Here is a 17,730-nt window from a genome sequence, read left to right as displayed (position 1 = left end):
ATAATAACCCCTAAACAATAACCCTTAATCACTAACCCTTAATCACTGACCCCTAAAGACTAACCCCTACATAATAACCCCTAAACAATAACCCTCAATCACTACATAAATAGTACATAGGAACCCCTAATCACCAACCCTTCTTCATTAACCCTTAATCACTAACCCCAATGACTAACCCCTACATAGTAACCCCTAAACACTAACCCCTAATCACCTACCCTTCTTCATTAACCCTTAATCACTAACCCCAAAGACTAACCCCCTAAATAGTAACCCCTGAACACTAACCCTTCTTCACTAACCCAATGACTAACCCCTACATAGTAACCCTTAATCACTGACCCCTAAAGACTAACCCCTATATAATAACCCCTAAACAATAACCCCTAATCACCAACCCTTCTTCATTAACCCTTAATCACTAACCCCAAAGACTAACCCCTAAACAATAACCCCTAATCACCAACCCTTCTTCATTAACCCTTAATCACTAACCCCAAAGACTAACCCCTAAACAATAACCCTTAGTCACTAACCCTTCTTCACTAACCCTTAATCACTAACCCCAAAGACTAACCCCTAAACAATAACCCCTAATCACCAACCCTTCTTCATTAACCCTTAATCACTAACCCCAAAGACTAACCCCTAAACAATAACCCCTAATCACCAACCCTTCTTCATTAACCCTTAATCACTAACCCCAAAGACTAACCCCTAAACAATAACCCCTAATCACCAACCCTTCTTCATTAACCCTTAATCACTAACCCCAAAGACTAACCCCTAAACAATAACCCTTAGTCACCAACCCTTCTTCATTAACCCTTAATCACTAACCCCTCTCTTATCTTATGCTGTATTATCCAATACATCTTATTAAGAGAAAACATCACAATAACAAAGTATTTTATATATATATAAATTGTATATTATGTTTTTATACTATTGTTTATATTATGTCTTGAAATAAAGAAATAAACATCTTGTAATTATGAGAAAACATCTCAGTATCAGATCATCACCCAGTCTAGGCGTCAGGCCACCAGAATAAAGGAGCACCTTTAATCTTCATCTTAATAAAGCCGTAATAACTAAAGGAACATAAATACGTACATCATTGCAATTCGCGTACATATGAAGAGACTTACTCAACATGATATCACTTAAAATATTCTTTATTGAGGCACCAGTATAATATTTCCATGTTATTAAAATATTTTCCAGTATTTTTATATTTAAGTGAAATGTATGTATGAATATATGAACTGGCTTTTCAGAAGCGTCAGATTCTTTGACCTCACATGTTACCGAGTAAAGGCCTGTGCTCCTGCAGCCCTACAAAAAGAACACATCCCACTGTTCGACATTAAAACTGAACACATCTGAATAAACGACGGCCGTCTGTACACCTGTGTGAAGTAGAAGTAGTGAGCAGTAGAAAGCCTGTAGTACGGAAAGGGTTAACTGTCACACACTGGATAATACACTTCATTATGCCATACTGGTTTAAGGGGTAGCATGCAGTGTCCAGTACAGTATACTGGTCTGCACTATAGAGCACACTGTATATACTATTGGCAAATACTACACAGACCAAACGTCTGGACTAATAGGGGTGTAACAACCTACAATCATCATCTTCCGATTCAATTCGAGAAATGATAATTGATTTACAATCATTAAATATCTCTAATATTAAAATCTATTGAAATATCTCTATTTAATATGAATTTAAAATGAATTCTAATGAAACTATAGCTTGGAGGCAGGCGGAGTGTGGTGCATGACATGACTCTGGTGGAGTGGGCTGCTGGTCGTTAGCATACACCATATGGACAAAAGTATTGGGACACCTGCTCATTCATTCTTTCTTCAGAAATCAAGGGTATTAAAAAAGAGTTTATCCTGCTGGGGTAAACTGCTCCCACTGCTGGGGGCCATTGTACCCCTCTAACCCACGCCTATTCTATTGGCAGGACTAGATATGGTATTTGTGTGTGCATTTGCACATCTGCGTCAGCAAAGGGTGTAACCTGACATAGCTGAATGCGTTCATTAGAAAGGGGCGTCCGTGTTTGGAAGGGTTCTGAGTGGCTCAGTGGCTCATAAGGCTCGCAACCCTGAGCCATGCCACTTTGCCATCAGTGGCCAGAGTTTGAGGGAGCATAACTGGCCATGCTTTCTCCAGGTAGGTAGATGGCGCTCTCTCCTCTCTTCATATCCTAAGTGATGTTGGCCGGTACAGGCATCTGTTAGCTGGTGTGGTGCAGCTGGGGATGCCCCATAGGAGAGGGGGTGTCAGGCTTCGCATGTATCCTTACCCTGCTCCTAGTGTCGGGAGCATTGCCAAGGGGAGTAATGGGGGAGAGGGGGTTGCTGGTGGTCCCAAATTGGGAGAAAAAAGGGAAAATTCGACGAAGAAGAGGGCATAAAGTAAACTGCACCACGTTAAGGCAACAAACCTGAGCTAAACCTGAACCCGTTTACACTAGAACGAATGGAAGTTGGTGAACTTCAGAGGTTTCTCTGCATCAGCATGGGTTAAACTCTTGGTAGCTGGAGGCTCATCTGAGGTGAGGAACTCTGGGCTGGTGTTCTCCTCGGGTTCGTTTATCCTCGAGGAGACCTCCTGTGGATAAAAGCAGTAGCTCTCCACCGATTCGGTCAGGGACGTTTCTAAGAAAGGCAAACTGGCCCTCAATTCCTCCGTGAAGGATGAGGAGTCTGACATGCTTTGGAGGTCAGAAGAGGAAGATGAAGAGGCGTGGTGTGGCCTCGGCTCATGGAGGTTGAGTTTTGACACCAGTGGTTTGCCCACAGTCACCGCTTTCCTTTCCAGGACCTCCTCGTCGAGGTTGGCGTACTGGTAGTGCAGGCATACTGTGAACGAGAGCTCCCTCTACAGGGGGGAATAAGAACGAGCTATCAAATGACTCAACCATCCAGGTTAAATATTAAATATTAAAATATATGAAATATTTATCATTCATAAAGACCTTGAGTCTTTGTAGAGCACAGAGACGAGTGTAGAGCCGTGGCTGCTCTTGCGGTAGCCGATCATCCAAGGTCAGCAGTAAGCTCCCAGCTTCTCTGAGGCTCTCCTGATTGGTTCGTTTGAGGTCGATCTCCGGGCCCTAAAACGACATCACAGCATCTGTAGTCTTTAATATAAAGGAGCCAAATGCAAATAAAGGTTAATACGCTATATGGACAAAAGTATTGGGACACCTGTTTGTTCATTCTTTCTTCTGAAATCAATGGTATTCAAAATAATTTCTCCAGCTTTTGTTGGAGTAACTGTCTCTACTGTCCAGGGAAGAAGAAAGGCTTTCTACTAGATTTTGGAGGAGCATTGCTGTGAGGATTTGATTACATTCAGCCACAAAAGTGTCCACCCCCACCCCCACCCACATCCCATTCAAAAGTACTGGACGGAGCACCACCACCATCATTCCAGAGAACACAGTTCTTCCACTGCTCCACAGCTCCTTAATGCTGCTGGGGGGGGGGCTTTATACCCCTCTACTAGCCCACGCCTGGTGTTAGGCATGGTGCCAATAAGTTTGAGGCATGGTGTTTGGTATCTATTCTATTGGCAATACCTCTCTACAGGGACTAGGCAAGCTGTGTGTGCATATCTGTGTCAGCAACACAGTGTATTGATTACACTGGGTGTCCACAAATATTTGGACATATAGTGGAGATCAGTGGAGACCCCTGTGTGGAGTGGAGACCCCTGACCTACATCAGTAAAGTCTGAGAGTTGGGCCGAGCAGGGCGTGATGTCTTTGGGTTTCTCCAAGATCCGGGTATAGATGATCATGATGTTGGAGAACTCCGCAGCAAAACCCAACTGCACCTTCACACCACAGTCAAACTGAAGAACCCGACTCTCTGGCAGGACTGAACCAGAAACAACACCAGTGAATGAGCTTCAGTGAGGAAAAAGGCACAATACACACACACATACCATCACAGGTAATACAATCTGCTGCACGAACATACACTGATCAGCCATAACATTAGTACCACTGTGTATTCTGCAGTATCATTATAACTTCTTTGGCAATCCACAGAGAAACAACCACCGAGGTTCTGTTTAACCTTTTCACATGTGGGTTCCGGCTGCCTGTAAAGGTCTACCCAGGCAGAACCCGACTTCAGCCTCCATGAGTGAAGCATTGTCGGCAAAGAGGAACAAGAAACCTAGTTTTGAATGCGGTTCCTTAAAACACACAGACTTCAAACAAGCATTGCGGATGCATGCTGTCGGTATGAGAATTACAGACAGCAGGTGTCGTTGTGGGATGACGGATTTGATTGACACTTAGAAAAATATGCAAATATATTCAAATCCCACGACTGGGACTTTACTTACCAGGGTCCAGCCATGGCAAATCCCACCTGTACTTTTAGTGCAGCTGCACTTAACACACTCATATATTCATTATTTATGGATCAGAATAAACTATAAGCACCATTTAACTCTTTTGCATGCATTATTAATTTGATTAAGGATAAGTGTTTAAAGAAATCTGCAGTAAAAATGATCTTTAGCAAAACCAGCAAAACATTGTATTTTAAAATAAGTGGGTCAGGTTCCCAGACAGGGATTAGGACTAGGAAAATACAGTCCAGGACTAGGCTTAATCAAATATCAGCATGTTCTGAGGGTTTGAGGGTTGCCATTAATGGCTATGTGGTTTTATACAGTAAATAAATGGTAGATTACTATTTTACCAATATAATCAATAGTTCTAGTTCTAATACTGTTACACGCCACAGTCAGTGCGCTCACAAGCTCACTGAAAATCTGATCAGTAATCTGATCAGTTTTTATTTCTGCAGTTTTCTGATCATTCAAGTGGTTGTGTAAACAGCATACTCTGATTTGTTAGATCAGATAAGGGACTATAAATCTGACCAAGAGGAATTGGATTGATCGGATTTCAGGAATTGGATTACCCAGTGCATATATACCGAAGTTTACATCACATGCCTCAGTGGCTGGTCGCAGAGCAGAATCTGATCATTTCCTGGCTCATGTAAACCTGGAATTATTATCTGATTACCCAAGTGCATGTAAACACCTTGATCGGATTACTGACAAAATCAGACTTCCTGCAGTCGCTCTTTCCCTGCATTTCTGCTTGCTTGCATGAACTTTCTTATATAAGAAGATTCCTCACCGTGTGCAATAGACCACTGCAGATTGCGCGTTGAGGCCGAAACTGGACAGTCCATGGCCTGAATGCGATCTGTTAGCGCGCGGCGCTCAGACAGGTTACTGCGCAACTCCAGAGCCTGGCGTCCACGGGTGAGGTGGCACCTCCCCATATCTGAAATGAGAAGCAGCAACAATCATTTCATCAGCCAATTATATAATATAATTACATTATAATATTATAAATATATCATTATAATAATTACGACAACAACAGTTATAGTTATTAGTGGGTAACAACACTACCCTCCCTGTGGCAAATAAGAGCCCCAGCAATAAGAGCCCTTGGGCGAGACGCCTACCTCTACATTCACATAATTCACATGTAAGTTAATCTGGGAGTCAACTACATTTACATTTACTGCATTTGGCAGAAGCTCTTCTCCAGAGCGACTTACAAAAGAGCTTCACTGTTTACTCAAGAAGAACCTCAGCTAGTTTGAACAGACTAAAATTAAAGCTCCTCTAATCTTAGACTCTACTGAACACAAGTCTATATGGAGACCATAATACTCTACTATCCGCCCAAGTCCTCTCAGAAGAGGAGGGTCTTCAGTCTGGGTTTGAGGACAGCGAGCGTTGGACTCCCAGGGGAAGTTCGTTCCACCACTTCGGTGCAGGACAGAAAAAAGTCTGGACGCTCGTCTTCCGTGGATCCTAAAGGATGGCGGGTCGAGCCGAGCCGTACTTGAAGCTGGAAGGGCTCTTGGTGCAGATCAGGCTTTTGACCATCGCCATCAAGTACGGAGGAGCTGGCTGGTCCAGTCTTGGCCTTGTAGGCCAGAGTCAGGTGTTTGAATCTGATGACCTGGGCAGCAGCTACAGGAATCAGGAAAGCCTCACAGCATCACAACCTTACAAATTAGCAAAGGATATTCAGCACAATAGCTATTGTTCTCTGCAGTTCTGAAACAACAGCAACAGCCATACAAAATAACAGAGGCGTCACAACCGAGCTCAACCTCAAAACCACAGTGTGAACTTTCTACCCAAGAATAACATTAACCAGCAATCAAATATCCGGCGGATGACGCCAGCTTGAGCAACCGAGTTCAAAAGAATTCCTAACAATTACACACCATAACATTAGCCATTACATTAAAACCATAGAGCCTAGGTCTACGAGCTGGCAAAACAGCTCAGAACCGTTGAGGCATGGACTTGCAAGACCTCTGAAGGCATCCTGCTGTGATATCTGTACACCGTCAGATGTTAACAGAAGATACTTTGAACCACCTCTTAACAGGAGCCACTGGAACCGGATCATCAATAATGATTCACTTCACTTCACTTCACTGGTCTTAATGTTATGGCTGTTTCTGTTTTGTTTTTTATTTTTCCTTTTCCCAAGAACCACAAAGCAACCTTTGGGTCAGCTTCACAGAGACATACAGTCTAGCCTATGCCTAGACGAAGAAAAAAAATGGTGATGGTGATTCACTACTGAGCTGAACCTCAAAACCACATCGCGAATGATCAAGAATTTTCGAGAATTCGACACTAATAGGTGCTCAACATCCGGCAGATAACACCAGTCAGGACAGACGCAGTTCCAAAGAACTGAAAAAAAAAATCAAACTCATGAAGCCGAGAACCTTCAGCCACTCTGTCCAGCATGACCGTGACCTTCTCCTGCTCCATTAGCCTGGTCTTCAAGAAGCTGATGAAGATCCCATTGGACAGGTCATCTTTGTTCACCTCAAAAGCCTCGGCGTCAACACACCTGCGAGTGGACACATTACCAGGTTGTATCAAACAACAGTGAAGTTCTCTGTGGCCTAACTTCCTGCACCAGAACCGAGGCTGTGAGACTCACGTTGCGTAGCCGAACACGATGTTTGGCGTCACTCTCAGTGGTCCAGGCTGCTGGATAATGCCATCGTTCAGGTTTCTGTAACAGTAAAACAGTCAAAGCTGAAGGTTCTTCAAATGGTTCTTCGAGCGATGCCTTCCAAGAACCCCCTTTGGTTATATTAAGAACATTTTATAGGTCTAAGGAACCTTAGAAGAACCTTCGTTTAATGTAAAGCTTTCTCACACTTGTACCTACTTAACGTACAGGATTTATAGTAGTTTTAAAATATACACTACATTGACAAAAGTCTTGGGACACCTACTTATTCGCTGTTTCTTCTGAAATTAAGGCCATTAAAAAGAGTTGGTCCTGCTTTTGTTGGAGTAACTGTCTCTACTGTCCAGAGAAGACTTTTAAGTAGATTTTGGAGGATGGAGCATTGCTGTGAGGATTTAATTGCATTCAGCAACAAGGGCAAGCATTAGTGAGGTCAGGATGTTGGATGATCACCACGCCACCTCATCATCGGGGCAGTGGTGGCTCAGCGGTTAGAGCGCCGGGATATCGATAACAGGGTTGTGGGTTCGATTCCCGGGCTCGGCAAGCTGCCACTGTTGGGCCCTTGAGCAAGGCCCTTTACCCTCTCTGCTCCCCGGGCGCTGGAGTTGGCTGCCCACCGCTCTGGGTGTGTGTGTGTACTCACTGCCCCTAACACGTGTGTGTGTGTGAGTGTGTGTTCACTACCAGATGGGTTAAATGCGGAGGACACATTTCGCTGTACAGTCCACACTGTACAGTGACGAATACGTGCACCTTTATCCTTTTTATCCTTTTATCCCCAACTCCCGAACTCATCCCAAAAGCACTGGATGGAGCTCCACCATCACTCCAAACACCACCACAGCGCAACGCCTGGCATTCGGCATGATGCTAATAGGTGCACCTTAAAATGCATCAAATGCAACAATAGTGCAGCTTAAAACGCATTCATTAGAAGGGGTGTCAACAAACATTTGGACATATAGTGCATGTGATGTGAAGTTACTACAGAGTTAGAGTTAGTTATACCGTTTGCGGCACATGTCCAGCAGAAAGACGTTGAGCCCAGTCTGGCGTTTCTGCATGCGCTGTAGGACGTCCTGCACCCAGAGGCAGTGCTCTGAGGTGTACGAGGCCGGAGCGTCTATAGGCACCATGAAACTGTTGCCGTAGTTCTCGTAGCCGTGCCCAGCGTAGTACAGCAGCCCTGTGAAGGTCATGCATGCATGCAAAACAGAAGCTTGACTCATGGTCATGTCTAGCACAGCGACTCGTTGCCATCATCAGCTGCAGTATCAGCCATTTAAATGAGCTATGCTCAACCCCAATTCCTCAAAGGCCTACCATAGACGCCCCGGCCCAGCAGCAGCAGGAACTCAGAAACAGCTCTGTGCATCTCATGCCAGTTGAGGTCCAGCAGAGAGACCACCTTGAAGTCCAGCTGCCGCAGCAGGTTGGTCAGCTCATACACATCGGCCATGGGGGCTCTCAGCTGCCGGTGGTGGAGGTAGTTCATGTTCCCCATCAGCAGCGCCACTTTATCCGTGGCTAGAAAGGGGCAGGATGAAGAACAGAGGACATATGGAAAGCTTTCATTGGCTGGAGAAGGTAGCTTCCTGCTAGGACTCACTTACAAACACAGACTGAGATCCATCCCATCTTCTACATACCATAGAAATCACCCATCTGTCTTGGAGGCGTGTTGGGCGTGTCTGAAATGTAAACACAGCCACAAGTGGCTTAATCTGCCAGAACAGTCCGACTGGACAGAAGCAGGGACAGTAACAGTCTGTGATGAGGAAGACGAGTCTTACCTTTCTCTTCTGGCCTCCACGAGGAATCAGTGCAGGACCCAGGACCTGGATGAAAATGGACAATCACACCAGAGAGATCGGACAAAAGTATTGGGACACCTACTCATTCATAGTTTCTTCTGAAATCAAGGACATCAAACAGAGTCCCCTCTGCTTTTGTTGGAGTAGCTGTCTCTACTGTGCAGGGAGGAAGGCTTTCTACTAGAGTTTGGAGGAGCATTGCTGTGAGGATTTGATTGCATTGAGCAACAAGGGCGTTGGATGATGATCACCACCTCACCTCATCATCCCCACCTCATCCCCAACTCTTCAACTCATCCCAAAAGTACTGGATCGAGCTCCACCACCATCATTCCAGAGGATACAGTTCTTCCACTGCTCCACAGCTCAATGCTGGGGGGCTTTATACCCCTCTATTAGCCCATGCCTGGCATTAGGCAGCATGGAGTCAGTAGGTTCATGTTTATCTGCTGCAGATGCAGAGAGTCCTATTCTATTGGCTGTACTTCAGATTGCCAGATTGCAACAGTTCCTTGGCCTGCCTGGTTGCCAGATTTAACGCTAATCAAGCAATTATGGGACCAGCTGGGATGCCAGCTTCTGCAACCTACCGAGTCGAGTGTGCAGGATCTACAGGCCCAGCTGCAACATCTGTGGGCAAATGTGCCCCAGGATGCCTCCATCCCCAACAGTATGTAATCAGGCTAGAGGCGGCCCAGAGTATCAGTGAGTGTATAATCTACCTGGATCGGAGTTCTTACCGATTTCCACGTGGACGGAGTCACTCCACAGCTCGTGATAGAGGTTGTAAACTCTGCAGCTGTAGATTCCTCGGTCTGCTGTGGTTACACACGGTATCTGAAACGACATCATTAATTATGTTTAATTATGTTAATTATGTTAAGTGTGAATTACAACATACTGCAGTCTGCAATAACAAAACTTCTCAATCTTAATAAAACAGATATCAGTACATCTGATATTTCTTTGTAAATTACAATGTGTGTAAATTAAACTGTATTTTTTATATATTTTAGCTGCTGTGATGGTTACTTTATGGAAGTCTTAACTTTAATGTATGTTAATGTAAAGAGATTTAAAAAACAAAAGCATTTTAAAAAATCCATACATTATAAAAAAATTAAATAATATAATACAACATCTACATTTATAAATAAATAAATAAATATTTAAAGATCAGTAAAAACATTAAAACAAAAAACAATTATATGACAGTAAAAATGCTTTATGTCATGATTATTAATATACAGTATTTATAATAATATGCAATTATATTTGACTTTATAAACAATATTTACCATTTCCAAGAGAGAAGTTATTTTCTTTCATTTTATTTTTAAAGGTTTAAAAATCTTTAAATGACCTGTTAACCATCAACCAATATATAACCATATATATATATATATATATATATATATATATATATATATATAAATAAAAAGAATTCAGTGTTGAAATGCTGAATTTTATTTACCCTTCCACTAAAATATATATATATATACAGTGTTAAAAAAATTATATCTGATCAAAGTCCATTTTTGTAGATTTTCTAAGTGTATATAAGTTAAGAAATTAACTTAAGAAAAACTAAATATACACACTTATGTTTATGTATATATTTTATATATATTTTATACTATTTAGTAGTCTATTAGAAGTTAGAAGTGTGTCTCTGTATTGTAGTCCTAATTAAGGACACTGACTCTGATCAGGGCTTTAGTTAGGTTAGTGAAGTGTGTGTGTTTTGGTCAGTGAAGTGTGTGTAATGTCATACACCAAAATAAAACACGGCATACTACTTTTTTTCTGCTATGTTTAGAATGTGTGGAAGTGTCTCTGTAGGGGATGTGACTTATTTTCACTTAGAAAATCAACAACACATCAGATCAGATCAGATCAGACATGTATGGTGTTGGAGCTGGCGCAGTACCTTCAGTAAGCATCTGTTAGCCTTGGCCAGGGGCTGTTTGTTGTGGCACCACTGGAACTGAGGAGGAGGATTGGCTTGAGCAGAACATTCTAGGCTGAGAGTGTCTCCCTCGGACAGAGTCTGAGACCAGGGCTGCTGGGTAATACACAGTCCACTGGCTGAGGAGGGGAACATCACCCCGCAACCTGGAACACAAGTACAGAAACTCAAACACTCACTCAGAGCCTGAAGAATATCGGCGGTCTGATTCAATTCTCTTAATGCTGACTATCGTCTGATACTGAGATCACTGATATTTTTTCAGTAGAATAACGCTTTCCAAAATTGTACCAAAAAAATAAATTTTATTCAGGTAGAAATTCTGTACATATATTAAATATTTTTAAAATATTTCTCACAATACAGTTGAATCTAATCTAATCTGATCTGACTGATGTATTAAAGTGCATTACCTGCACCGGTGAAACGGACCAGACGCACATGGGCCCATTTACTGAAGACACACTTAGCCCCAGCGTTGACGCGGCAGAGGTAATGGCCTTCCTGGGCCGGGCCCACAGCATTCAGAATTAGCTCTGATGAATTTCCACCTGGCACCTGTGCGCGCACACACACACACACACACACACACAGAATACATACATATTTATATACGTCCAAATAAATGCATTCAGCTATTATAAGCACATGTGTGCAAATACACAGCTTGTCTAGTCTTTGTAGACTAATACTGCCAAAAGAATAGGTCTCTCTAAAGCAGATGAGCCTATAAACTCTGAACCTCCAGCATCATGGTGTGGGCTAGAGGGCTATGAGCTGTGGAGAAGTGGAAGAACTGTGTTTGGTGGGTTGGTGCAGATCCAACACAAACATTAAGTATTTAAAGTGCCAACACTTTTTGCACTTTGGTCTGTTTTGTTCAGCTGACCTCATCTTCTCTCTTGAACCACTGGTAGTTCAGCCCCACTGGACCCACCGCCCTGCAGCTCAGCATCACACAGCTCCCCTCCGGCACTTGCAGGCCCTGCGGCTGCACCGTGATCTCGATCGGGATCATCACTGGAACAAACACAAACACAGACAGAGTATTGACAGAACCTTTGAAAGGGAAGAGAGTAGATCAGAAACGTACGAGCCAATACCTGATCCATTAAAAATACTATGTGCTAAAAATACTAAATGCATCCTAAAGCCTGAGGAGCTGCTGCAACCAGTGATCTCCAACCCTGCTCCAGGGGAGCTACCTACCACCCCACAGACCATCCTTCCTGATTACTGCCTTCAGAAGTCCTTGACTGGCTAAACTGGGGTGTGTTACAGATGTGGTGGAGTTAAGGTCTCCTAGATCTCCATTTGGACATTTGGAGACCACTAGTGTGAATCAACAGAGGTTACCACAGAGAAAAGGTGTGTGTGTGTGTGTGTGTGTGTATGTGTGTGTACCATGTGTCATGAGGAAATTCACAGCTTCATGGTGCTCTATCTTCTTGAGGCACTGCAGGAGGAAGGCGAGGGAGCAGTGCCGGTCGGTGAGCAGAGTGAGCATGTACCGCCCTGGGCTCCCTCTGGCACTGAGCACCTGGAGGGAGCAGCTGGTCAGCTCCTTCTCACTGCACAGAGAGAGAGAGAGAGAGAGAGAGAGAGAGAGAGAGAGAGAGAGGGGCTGCAGCATTCATCTCCACCAGAACACAGCAGGTGTATGAGCCAGCCCAAAGCATAGTCGAATTACGCGGCCACTTAGGGCCTCAACGCCACCAGGGGGCTCCCGAGAGCACCAAAATATCATGATAAAAAATATCTATTTTAAAAATAACATTGAATAATTAAACTAAATGGTATTACACAAATAAAAGTGTTGTTTTTTATGTTAATTTACTTTCATAGTCGGCACACCGATACTAGGTTCATCAATTTCTGCGGTTGGCTGCTGCCACTGTTGGGCAAATTCAAGGAGGCTTTATTGTCATTCGCATCACTTGTGGTACATGGAGTGGAACGAAACTGAGACCTCAAGGTCTCAGATACACCCAAAAGGCAATTATTAAATAAATAAAATAATAATAAAAAAAAATCTAGAATATAAGAGCAGGTAGACATCAATAGGAAAAATGGGAAAGCAGAGAAATTTAAAAAATAAAATAAAAACGCAGATTTTCGCCACCAGGGGGGTCAATAAAGGCCGGACAATATCACATATTGCACAATATCTCTCTCGCTATGAAATGATGAAGCATCTGAGGTGGTGGTATGCGGGGCCCCAAATGAAAATCAGCTTAGGGCCCCATAAAGGCTTGGAATTTTTCTTAAAGCTATAATGCAAACAAGTCTGGAACGTCCCACCTGTAGCGGAATTGAGGTTGCTGTGTAACTGCTTCGGACAGTTGCCTCCAGCCACACGATGAATTGTCCAGCAGCTCTGCGAGCCTGCTCAGAGCCAGCTCACTAAGCGTCTCCAAGCCTAAATTCCAGTCTTCCATTTCTCAGCGATGTTCCTTAGAAATCCTACAAAGCACAGCGAGGGGGGGTTAGGTTTGAATTCTGGACAGATTCTGGGGACACTTAGTTCATATCTCATCATCAGCTGAGCCATCAGCATCCCAAAATGTTTGTGACCTTTGGACCTGTGGATCAGCGATCAGATGTCTAGAGGAGGAATAATGAAGCCAATGCTGAAAAGAACACCCTGCCTACAGTGAAGCATGGCGGTGGGTCGGTGATGCTTTGGGGCTGATTTGCTTCCTCTGGCTGGGAGGGAAGGCTATATGGATTCAGTCAAGTATCAGGAAAGCCTAGGAGGGAGCATCATGCCTTCTGTGAGGAAGCTGAAGCTTGGGCATCACTGGACCTTCCACAGGACAATGATCCCAAGCTTACCTCCACCAAGACGTACAGCAGGGCTTAGCTTCAGAAGAAATCCTGGAGGTTTTTGGAGTGGCCGTCACCAAAGGTGTGAAAAGTATTCCCATTCATTCCTCAGGTAGAAGTGAGTGGAGATACTAGGGTTTAAAAGACTTCTATAGAAGCTGAAGTATCAACTGAAGCTTTTTACTCCAGTAAAAGTGTAAAAGTACTGGTTTCAGAACCACTTCAAGTAGAAAAGTAAAAGCAATGGAAGGAAAACAAAGGCCGAAAGCTTAGGCCGCGCCACAGGGGTCTATAGTGCACTACCCCCCCCCCCCAAAACCCATTTCTCTAAAGGTCATAATGAGGAGGATGATCTATTAAAATGTTGATGTTAAAAATGTTGGGCTGCACTAGGCTCCTGTTTCAGCTGCAGATCTGCCCATTGAAAATGAAGCATTTCAGTAATATCAGCTCTATTAAAGGAGCGTCTCTGTGCTCTACTGAGCATCAACATGAGCTTCATGGAGGAAAATATGAGGAGTCGTTGTCTAGAAGTTTTGTAAAGCTGCAGAAAGTCAGACTTCAGAGGCGTGTGATCAATAAGCTTTATTGGAATGTAAATGTGGGGCTCAGTTGGGACGTTTCACTGCAGCTCTCTTGAGTCTCTGCCACGGACACAGTCTTCATACTAGACTACAGACGTCTGCTGTGAGCTCGCTGGAGAGTGACGGGACGTGTGCAGGTGTGATGGATCTCTTATAAACCAATAGGGAGTCAGAATGGTGTCTGTTTATACTTCTCATCCAATCAGGATCAGACTCACACTTTCAGGATGGAGAGATTTATCTGGAGGGTTTTTTAATAGGAGTAACGAGGCTGTTTTTAAAATGTAAGGAGGAGAAAGTTCAGATAATTGGGTGAAAATGTGAGAAGTAGAAGTAAAAAGTCTGAAAAATAAATAATTACTGCAGTAAAGTTTAGACACCAACATTTCTACTTAAGTAAGATAACGAAGTATTTACTTCATTACTTAACACCTCTGGCCTGACTTGAACCCAATAGAAAATCTATGGTGGGATTTGGAGAAGTCAGTGGTTGCAGCTGCAAACCCAAGCATATCAGTGAACTGGAGGCCACTGATCATGAGGATTCCTCAGGAACGCTGCCAGAAGCCGGTGTCTGGCTGTGCATCAGGTTTGCAGCGGGTCAGAACAGCAGAAGGGTTCTACTAAGTACTAAAGACGCTTGTGATGAAGGGGTTGGGTAACTCTGGTATTCTGTGCTGAATGTGGAGAAAGCTCTTGTTCTATTAGATGTGTTGACATATTTAAATCAGTCTTGTTTGATTGGTTCATTGCTAATAAAGCTAATTTGCACTTATTTAGAGTGCAACTGTATAAACTCTCAACTCCCAAAGCCCTATCAACGTTTATCAATACCTCAGACCTTAATTAGCTTGTTAGGGCTGTGGCTTGTTTACGGTCATTGTTAGGAAAGACCAGGTCAGGTGATGCCAAATTCAAAGACTTACAAAACCTCGTCCCAACAAGCTGCAGCCCCGGGTCCCTCTTAGCTGCTGTCGAGCGCCCTGAACATTAAAAATAACCAATGCAGACCACGAGAAGACAGCACAGTGTTTCCGGTGGCCAGTCCCTCAGTTCGTAATAAAAGTATGAACTGAAAGTTAACAGGAACTCTGAAGGTCAAGCTGAGGTTCTGGAAGACCCAGGAAACTTCCAAAGTCTCGTGGGTTTTTTTAGAAAGGCAAAATTCAAATCCCTGGCGGGCCGAAAAGAACCTGGAGGACCTCAGGAAGATGGAGTCTGGACTGATGGAGCACTGTTCTACTGTGCGGCGACACCTGAGCTAACTACTAAAATGACCTTTACGGAAGAATAAACAAAGAATGACCTTTTACGGGTCCTGACCACCAAAAGGTCAGATTCAGGAGTTTTTTAGAGGAACATCCTGGTTTTAATAGAAGTTCAGCTTTTGTTTGGTAAAGCTAATGCTAATGCTAATGCTAAAACATTACATACAATTGCATTGACAGGTGCATTCCTGCAGACAGGTATGGCACTGATAGATCTTGGCACTGATATCACATATTACAGCTTGTCAGTGTCATTCCAGACACTCATAATGAGTTCACTTCCTTTATGCTAAACGATCAACCATCATCAGGTCATCTGAAACCCAGTGAACTGTGGAATCACAGGGGGGGAAACAGTGTTGTGTAAGAACAGCTCATCTCATTGTAATCCTAGGGAAGGCGGGAATCCCCAGGTTAGCTCATTGTTAGGCAGAGGAAGTAGAAGTACTTCACTACTGTACTTAAGTACTAAAATACTGTATCTGTATCTACTGGAGGATTATTTTGTTTTTTCCTCCTATTTCCACTTTTACTTCACTGCATATTTTAGATGAGTTCAGTAATTTTACTCCGTTACATTGTTTACGTGCTGCATCGTTACTCGTTACAGTTATAAAAACGGTACGAATCATTTCAGAGCCATATTATCACCTCCAGAGCGCTAGATGGCGCTGTCACCGGGTTTGATTGGGCCGCCTCAATGCTGCCATTCTTCCTTTCACTCCGCTGCTGCAGTGAGGACACTAACGCTATGTTAGAGCTTTGTTACAGAGAGTGAAGCTCAGGGTTTCAAGAAGTACAAATACTTCGTTATCTTACTTAAGTAGAAATGTTGGTATCTAAACTTTACTGGAGTCATTATTTCATTTTCTTACATTTTCACCCAATTATCTGAACTTTCTCCTCCTTACATTTTAAAATCAGCCTCGTTCCTCCTATTAAAAAAAGTAGTGCACTATAGACCCCTGTGGCGCGGCCTAAGCTTTCGGCCTTTGTTTTCCTTCCATTACTTTTACTTTTCTACTTGAAGTCGTTCTGAAACCAGTACTTTTACACTTTTACTGGAGTAAAAAGCTTCAGTTGATACTTCAGCTTCTATAGAAGTCTGTTAAACCCTCGTATCTCCACTCACTTCTACCTGAGGAATGAATGGCGAGTTTGTTTAGAGAGTTAACTGAAGACTCATGTTCATGAAGTCTCTACAGCCAGAGGAACTGTGACAGTCCTTAAGTCCTTAAGCATCTGAATTAATATAAACGCTGATACTCAAACTTGTACTTTTACTTTCAGTACTTAAGTAGTACATTAGAATACTAAACTACTTGTAATTCTTAAGTACTTTCACTTAACTACAGAGCTTAAATACACGTCTACTTCTACTCAAGTCACTTTTTTGATGCTGCACTTGTACTTTTACTCAAGTCTTTACTCCAGTACTTTCTACATGTCTGACCAATAAGGTCAAGGCATCCTCGTATCCTGACCTGACCCATTCAGTACTGGTGCTGCTGGAGTTACACATCTAACACGTCTAAGAACTTGGTCATCACAGGTACCACAACACCACAGCCACCAGAGTGTACTGGGCCCATTATTAAGCCTCAACTTCAGAACTTCAGAACTTTCTCAGAGCTCACCAACATCTGCTGAACATCAGCAGAACCTGGACAAATATACCTGCGTAGTAGTGAAGGGTCTTCCAGGAAGTATCCACACACAGGCCTGAAAGAAGCTGCTCTTTAAAAAAAAAAAAGGCAAAAAAAAGAGAGAACACCCCAGGGGTGTAAAAGTGACCCTGCCCAGCACGACGACCACGAAGCTCAGGTGCTCCACAGGTCTCCTCCACCTGTCAGTCCTGCTCTCCTAGACCTTCAGAGGTGCTCTGCAGAAGCATTAACCAAGATAACACCAAGACAGCAGCTTCACAATCCACACCAGACCGACATCCTCTTCTCTGCTCGATCCTCAGAGCCTCGTTCTCCTGCAGTTCCTCTTTCTGACAGCCATTTGCATGCAACACCCATGCTGCAGCTCTTTACTTTCACCTTTAAGCAGCCTATAGCAGAAAGGCATTAGCACGTGAGCCACACCCCCTGCACCACAGCTGGGCGTTTCAGCCTTTAAAGGAGTAGTTCACCAAATTATCAACCTTCCACTGTTGGTGCTTATCTGGGCTGCATCCCA

At 43.4% G+C, this 17,730-nt stretch overlaps 1 protein-coding gene across 1 annotated transcript; it reads right to left on the bottom strand.

The window, feature by feature from the left end:
- Positions 1 to 1,118: 1,118 nt before the first annotated feature.
- Positions 1,119 to 17,580, bottom strand: malt2 (MALT paracaspase 2). The gene is made up of 17 exons (XM_072660816.1): positions 17,224 to 17,580; positions 13,170 to 13,331; positions 12,273 to 12,439; positions 11,758 to 11,888; positions 11,282 to 11,426; positions 10,830 to 11,014; positions 9,640 to 9,736; positions 8,879 to 8,923; positions 8,735 to 8,776; positions 8,409 to 8,612; positions 8,094 to 8,271; positions 7,047 to 7,121; positions 6,826 to 6,953; positions 5,196 to 5,345; positions 3,752 to 3,909; positions 3,003 to 3,140; positions 1,119 to 2,905 (listed from the first exon to the last, which is right to left on the bottom strand). Exons 2-17 carry the CDS (start codon positions 13,304 to 13,306, stop codon positions 2,495 to 2,497), a joined length of 2,391 nt encoding a protein of 796 aa, XP_072516917.1. The 5' UTR covers positions 13,307 to 13,331; positions 17,224 to 17,580; the 3' UTR covers positions 1,119 to 2,494.
- Positions 17,581 to 17,730: the final 150 nt, after the last annotated feature.

This window comes from Salminus brasiliensis, chromosome 17 (genome assembly GCF_030463535.1).
Source record: "Salminus brasiliensis chromosome 17, fSalBra1.hap2, whole genome shotgun sequence".
Lineage (NCBI taxonomy): Eukaryota > Metazoa > Chordata > Actinopteri > Characiformes > Bryconidae > Salminus > Salminus brasiliensis.
Note: the sequence above shows the minus strand (reverse complement) of the source record. Positions and strands in the feature narration are given on the sequence as shown.

Bases quoted from the DNA above. Each gene is read 5' to 3' on its own strand.
- malt2 (XM_072660816.1), bottom strand. From the start codon at position 13,306: ATGGAAGACTGGAATTTAGGCTTGGAGACGCTTAGTGAGCTGGCTCTG. The intron at 11,889-12,272 runs GTACACACACAT...TGTTTGTTCCAG, and splicing joins GAATTTCCTCATGACACATG to TGATGATCCCGATCGAGATC. The intron at 8,777-8,878 runs GTAAGACTCGTC...TTTACATTTCAG, and splicing joins GTGGAGGCCAGAAGAGAAAG to ACACGCCCAACACGCCTCCA.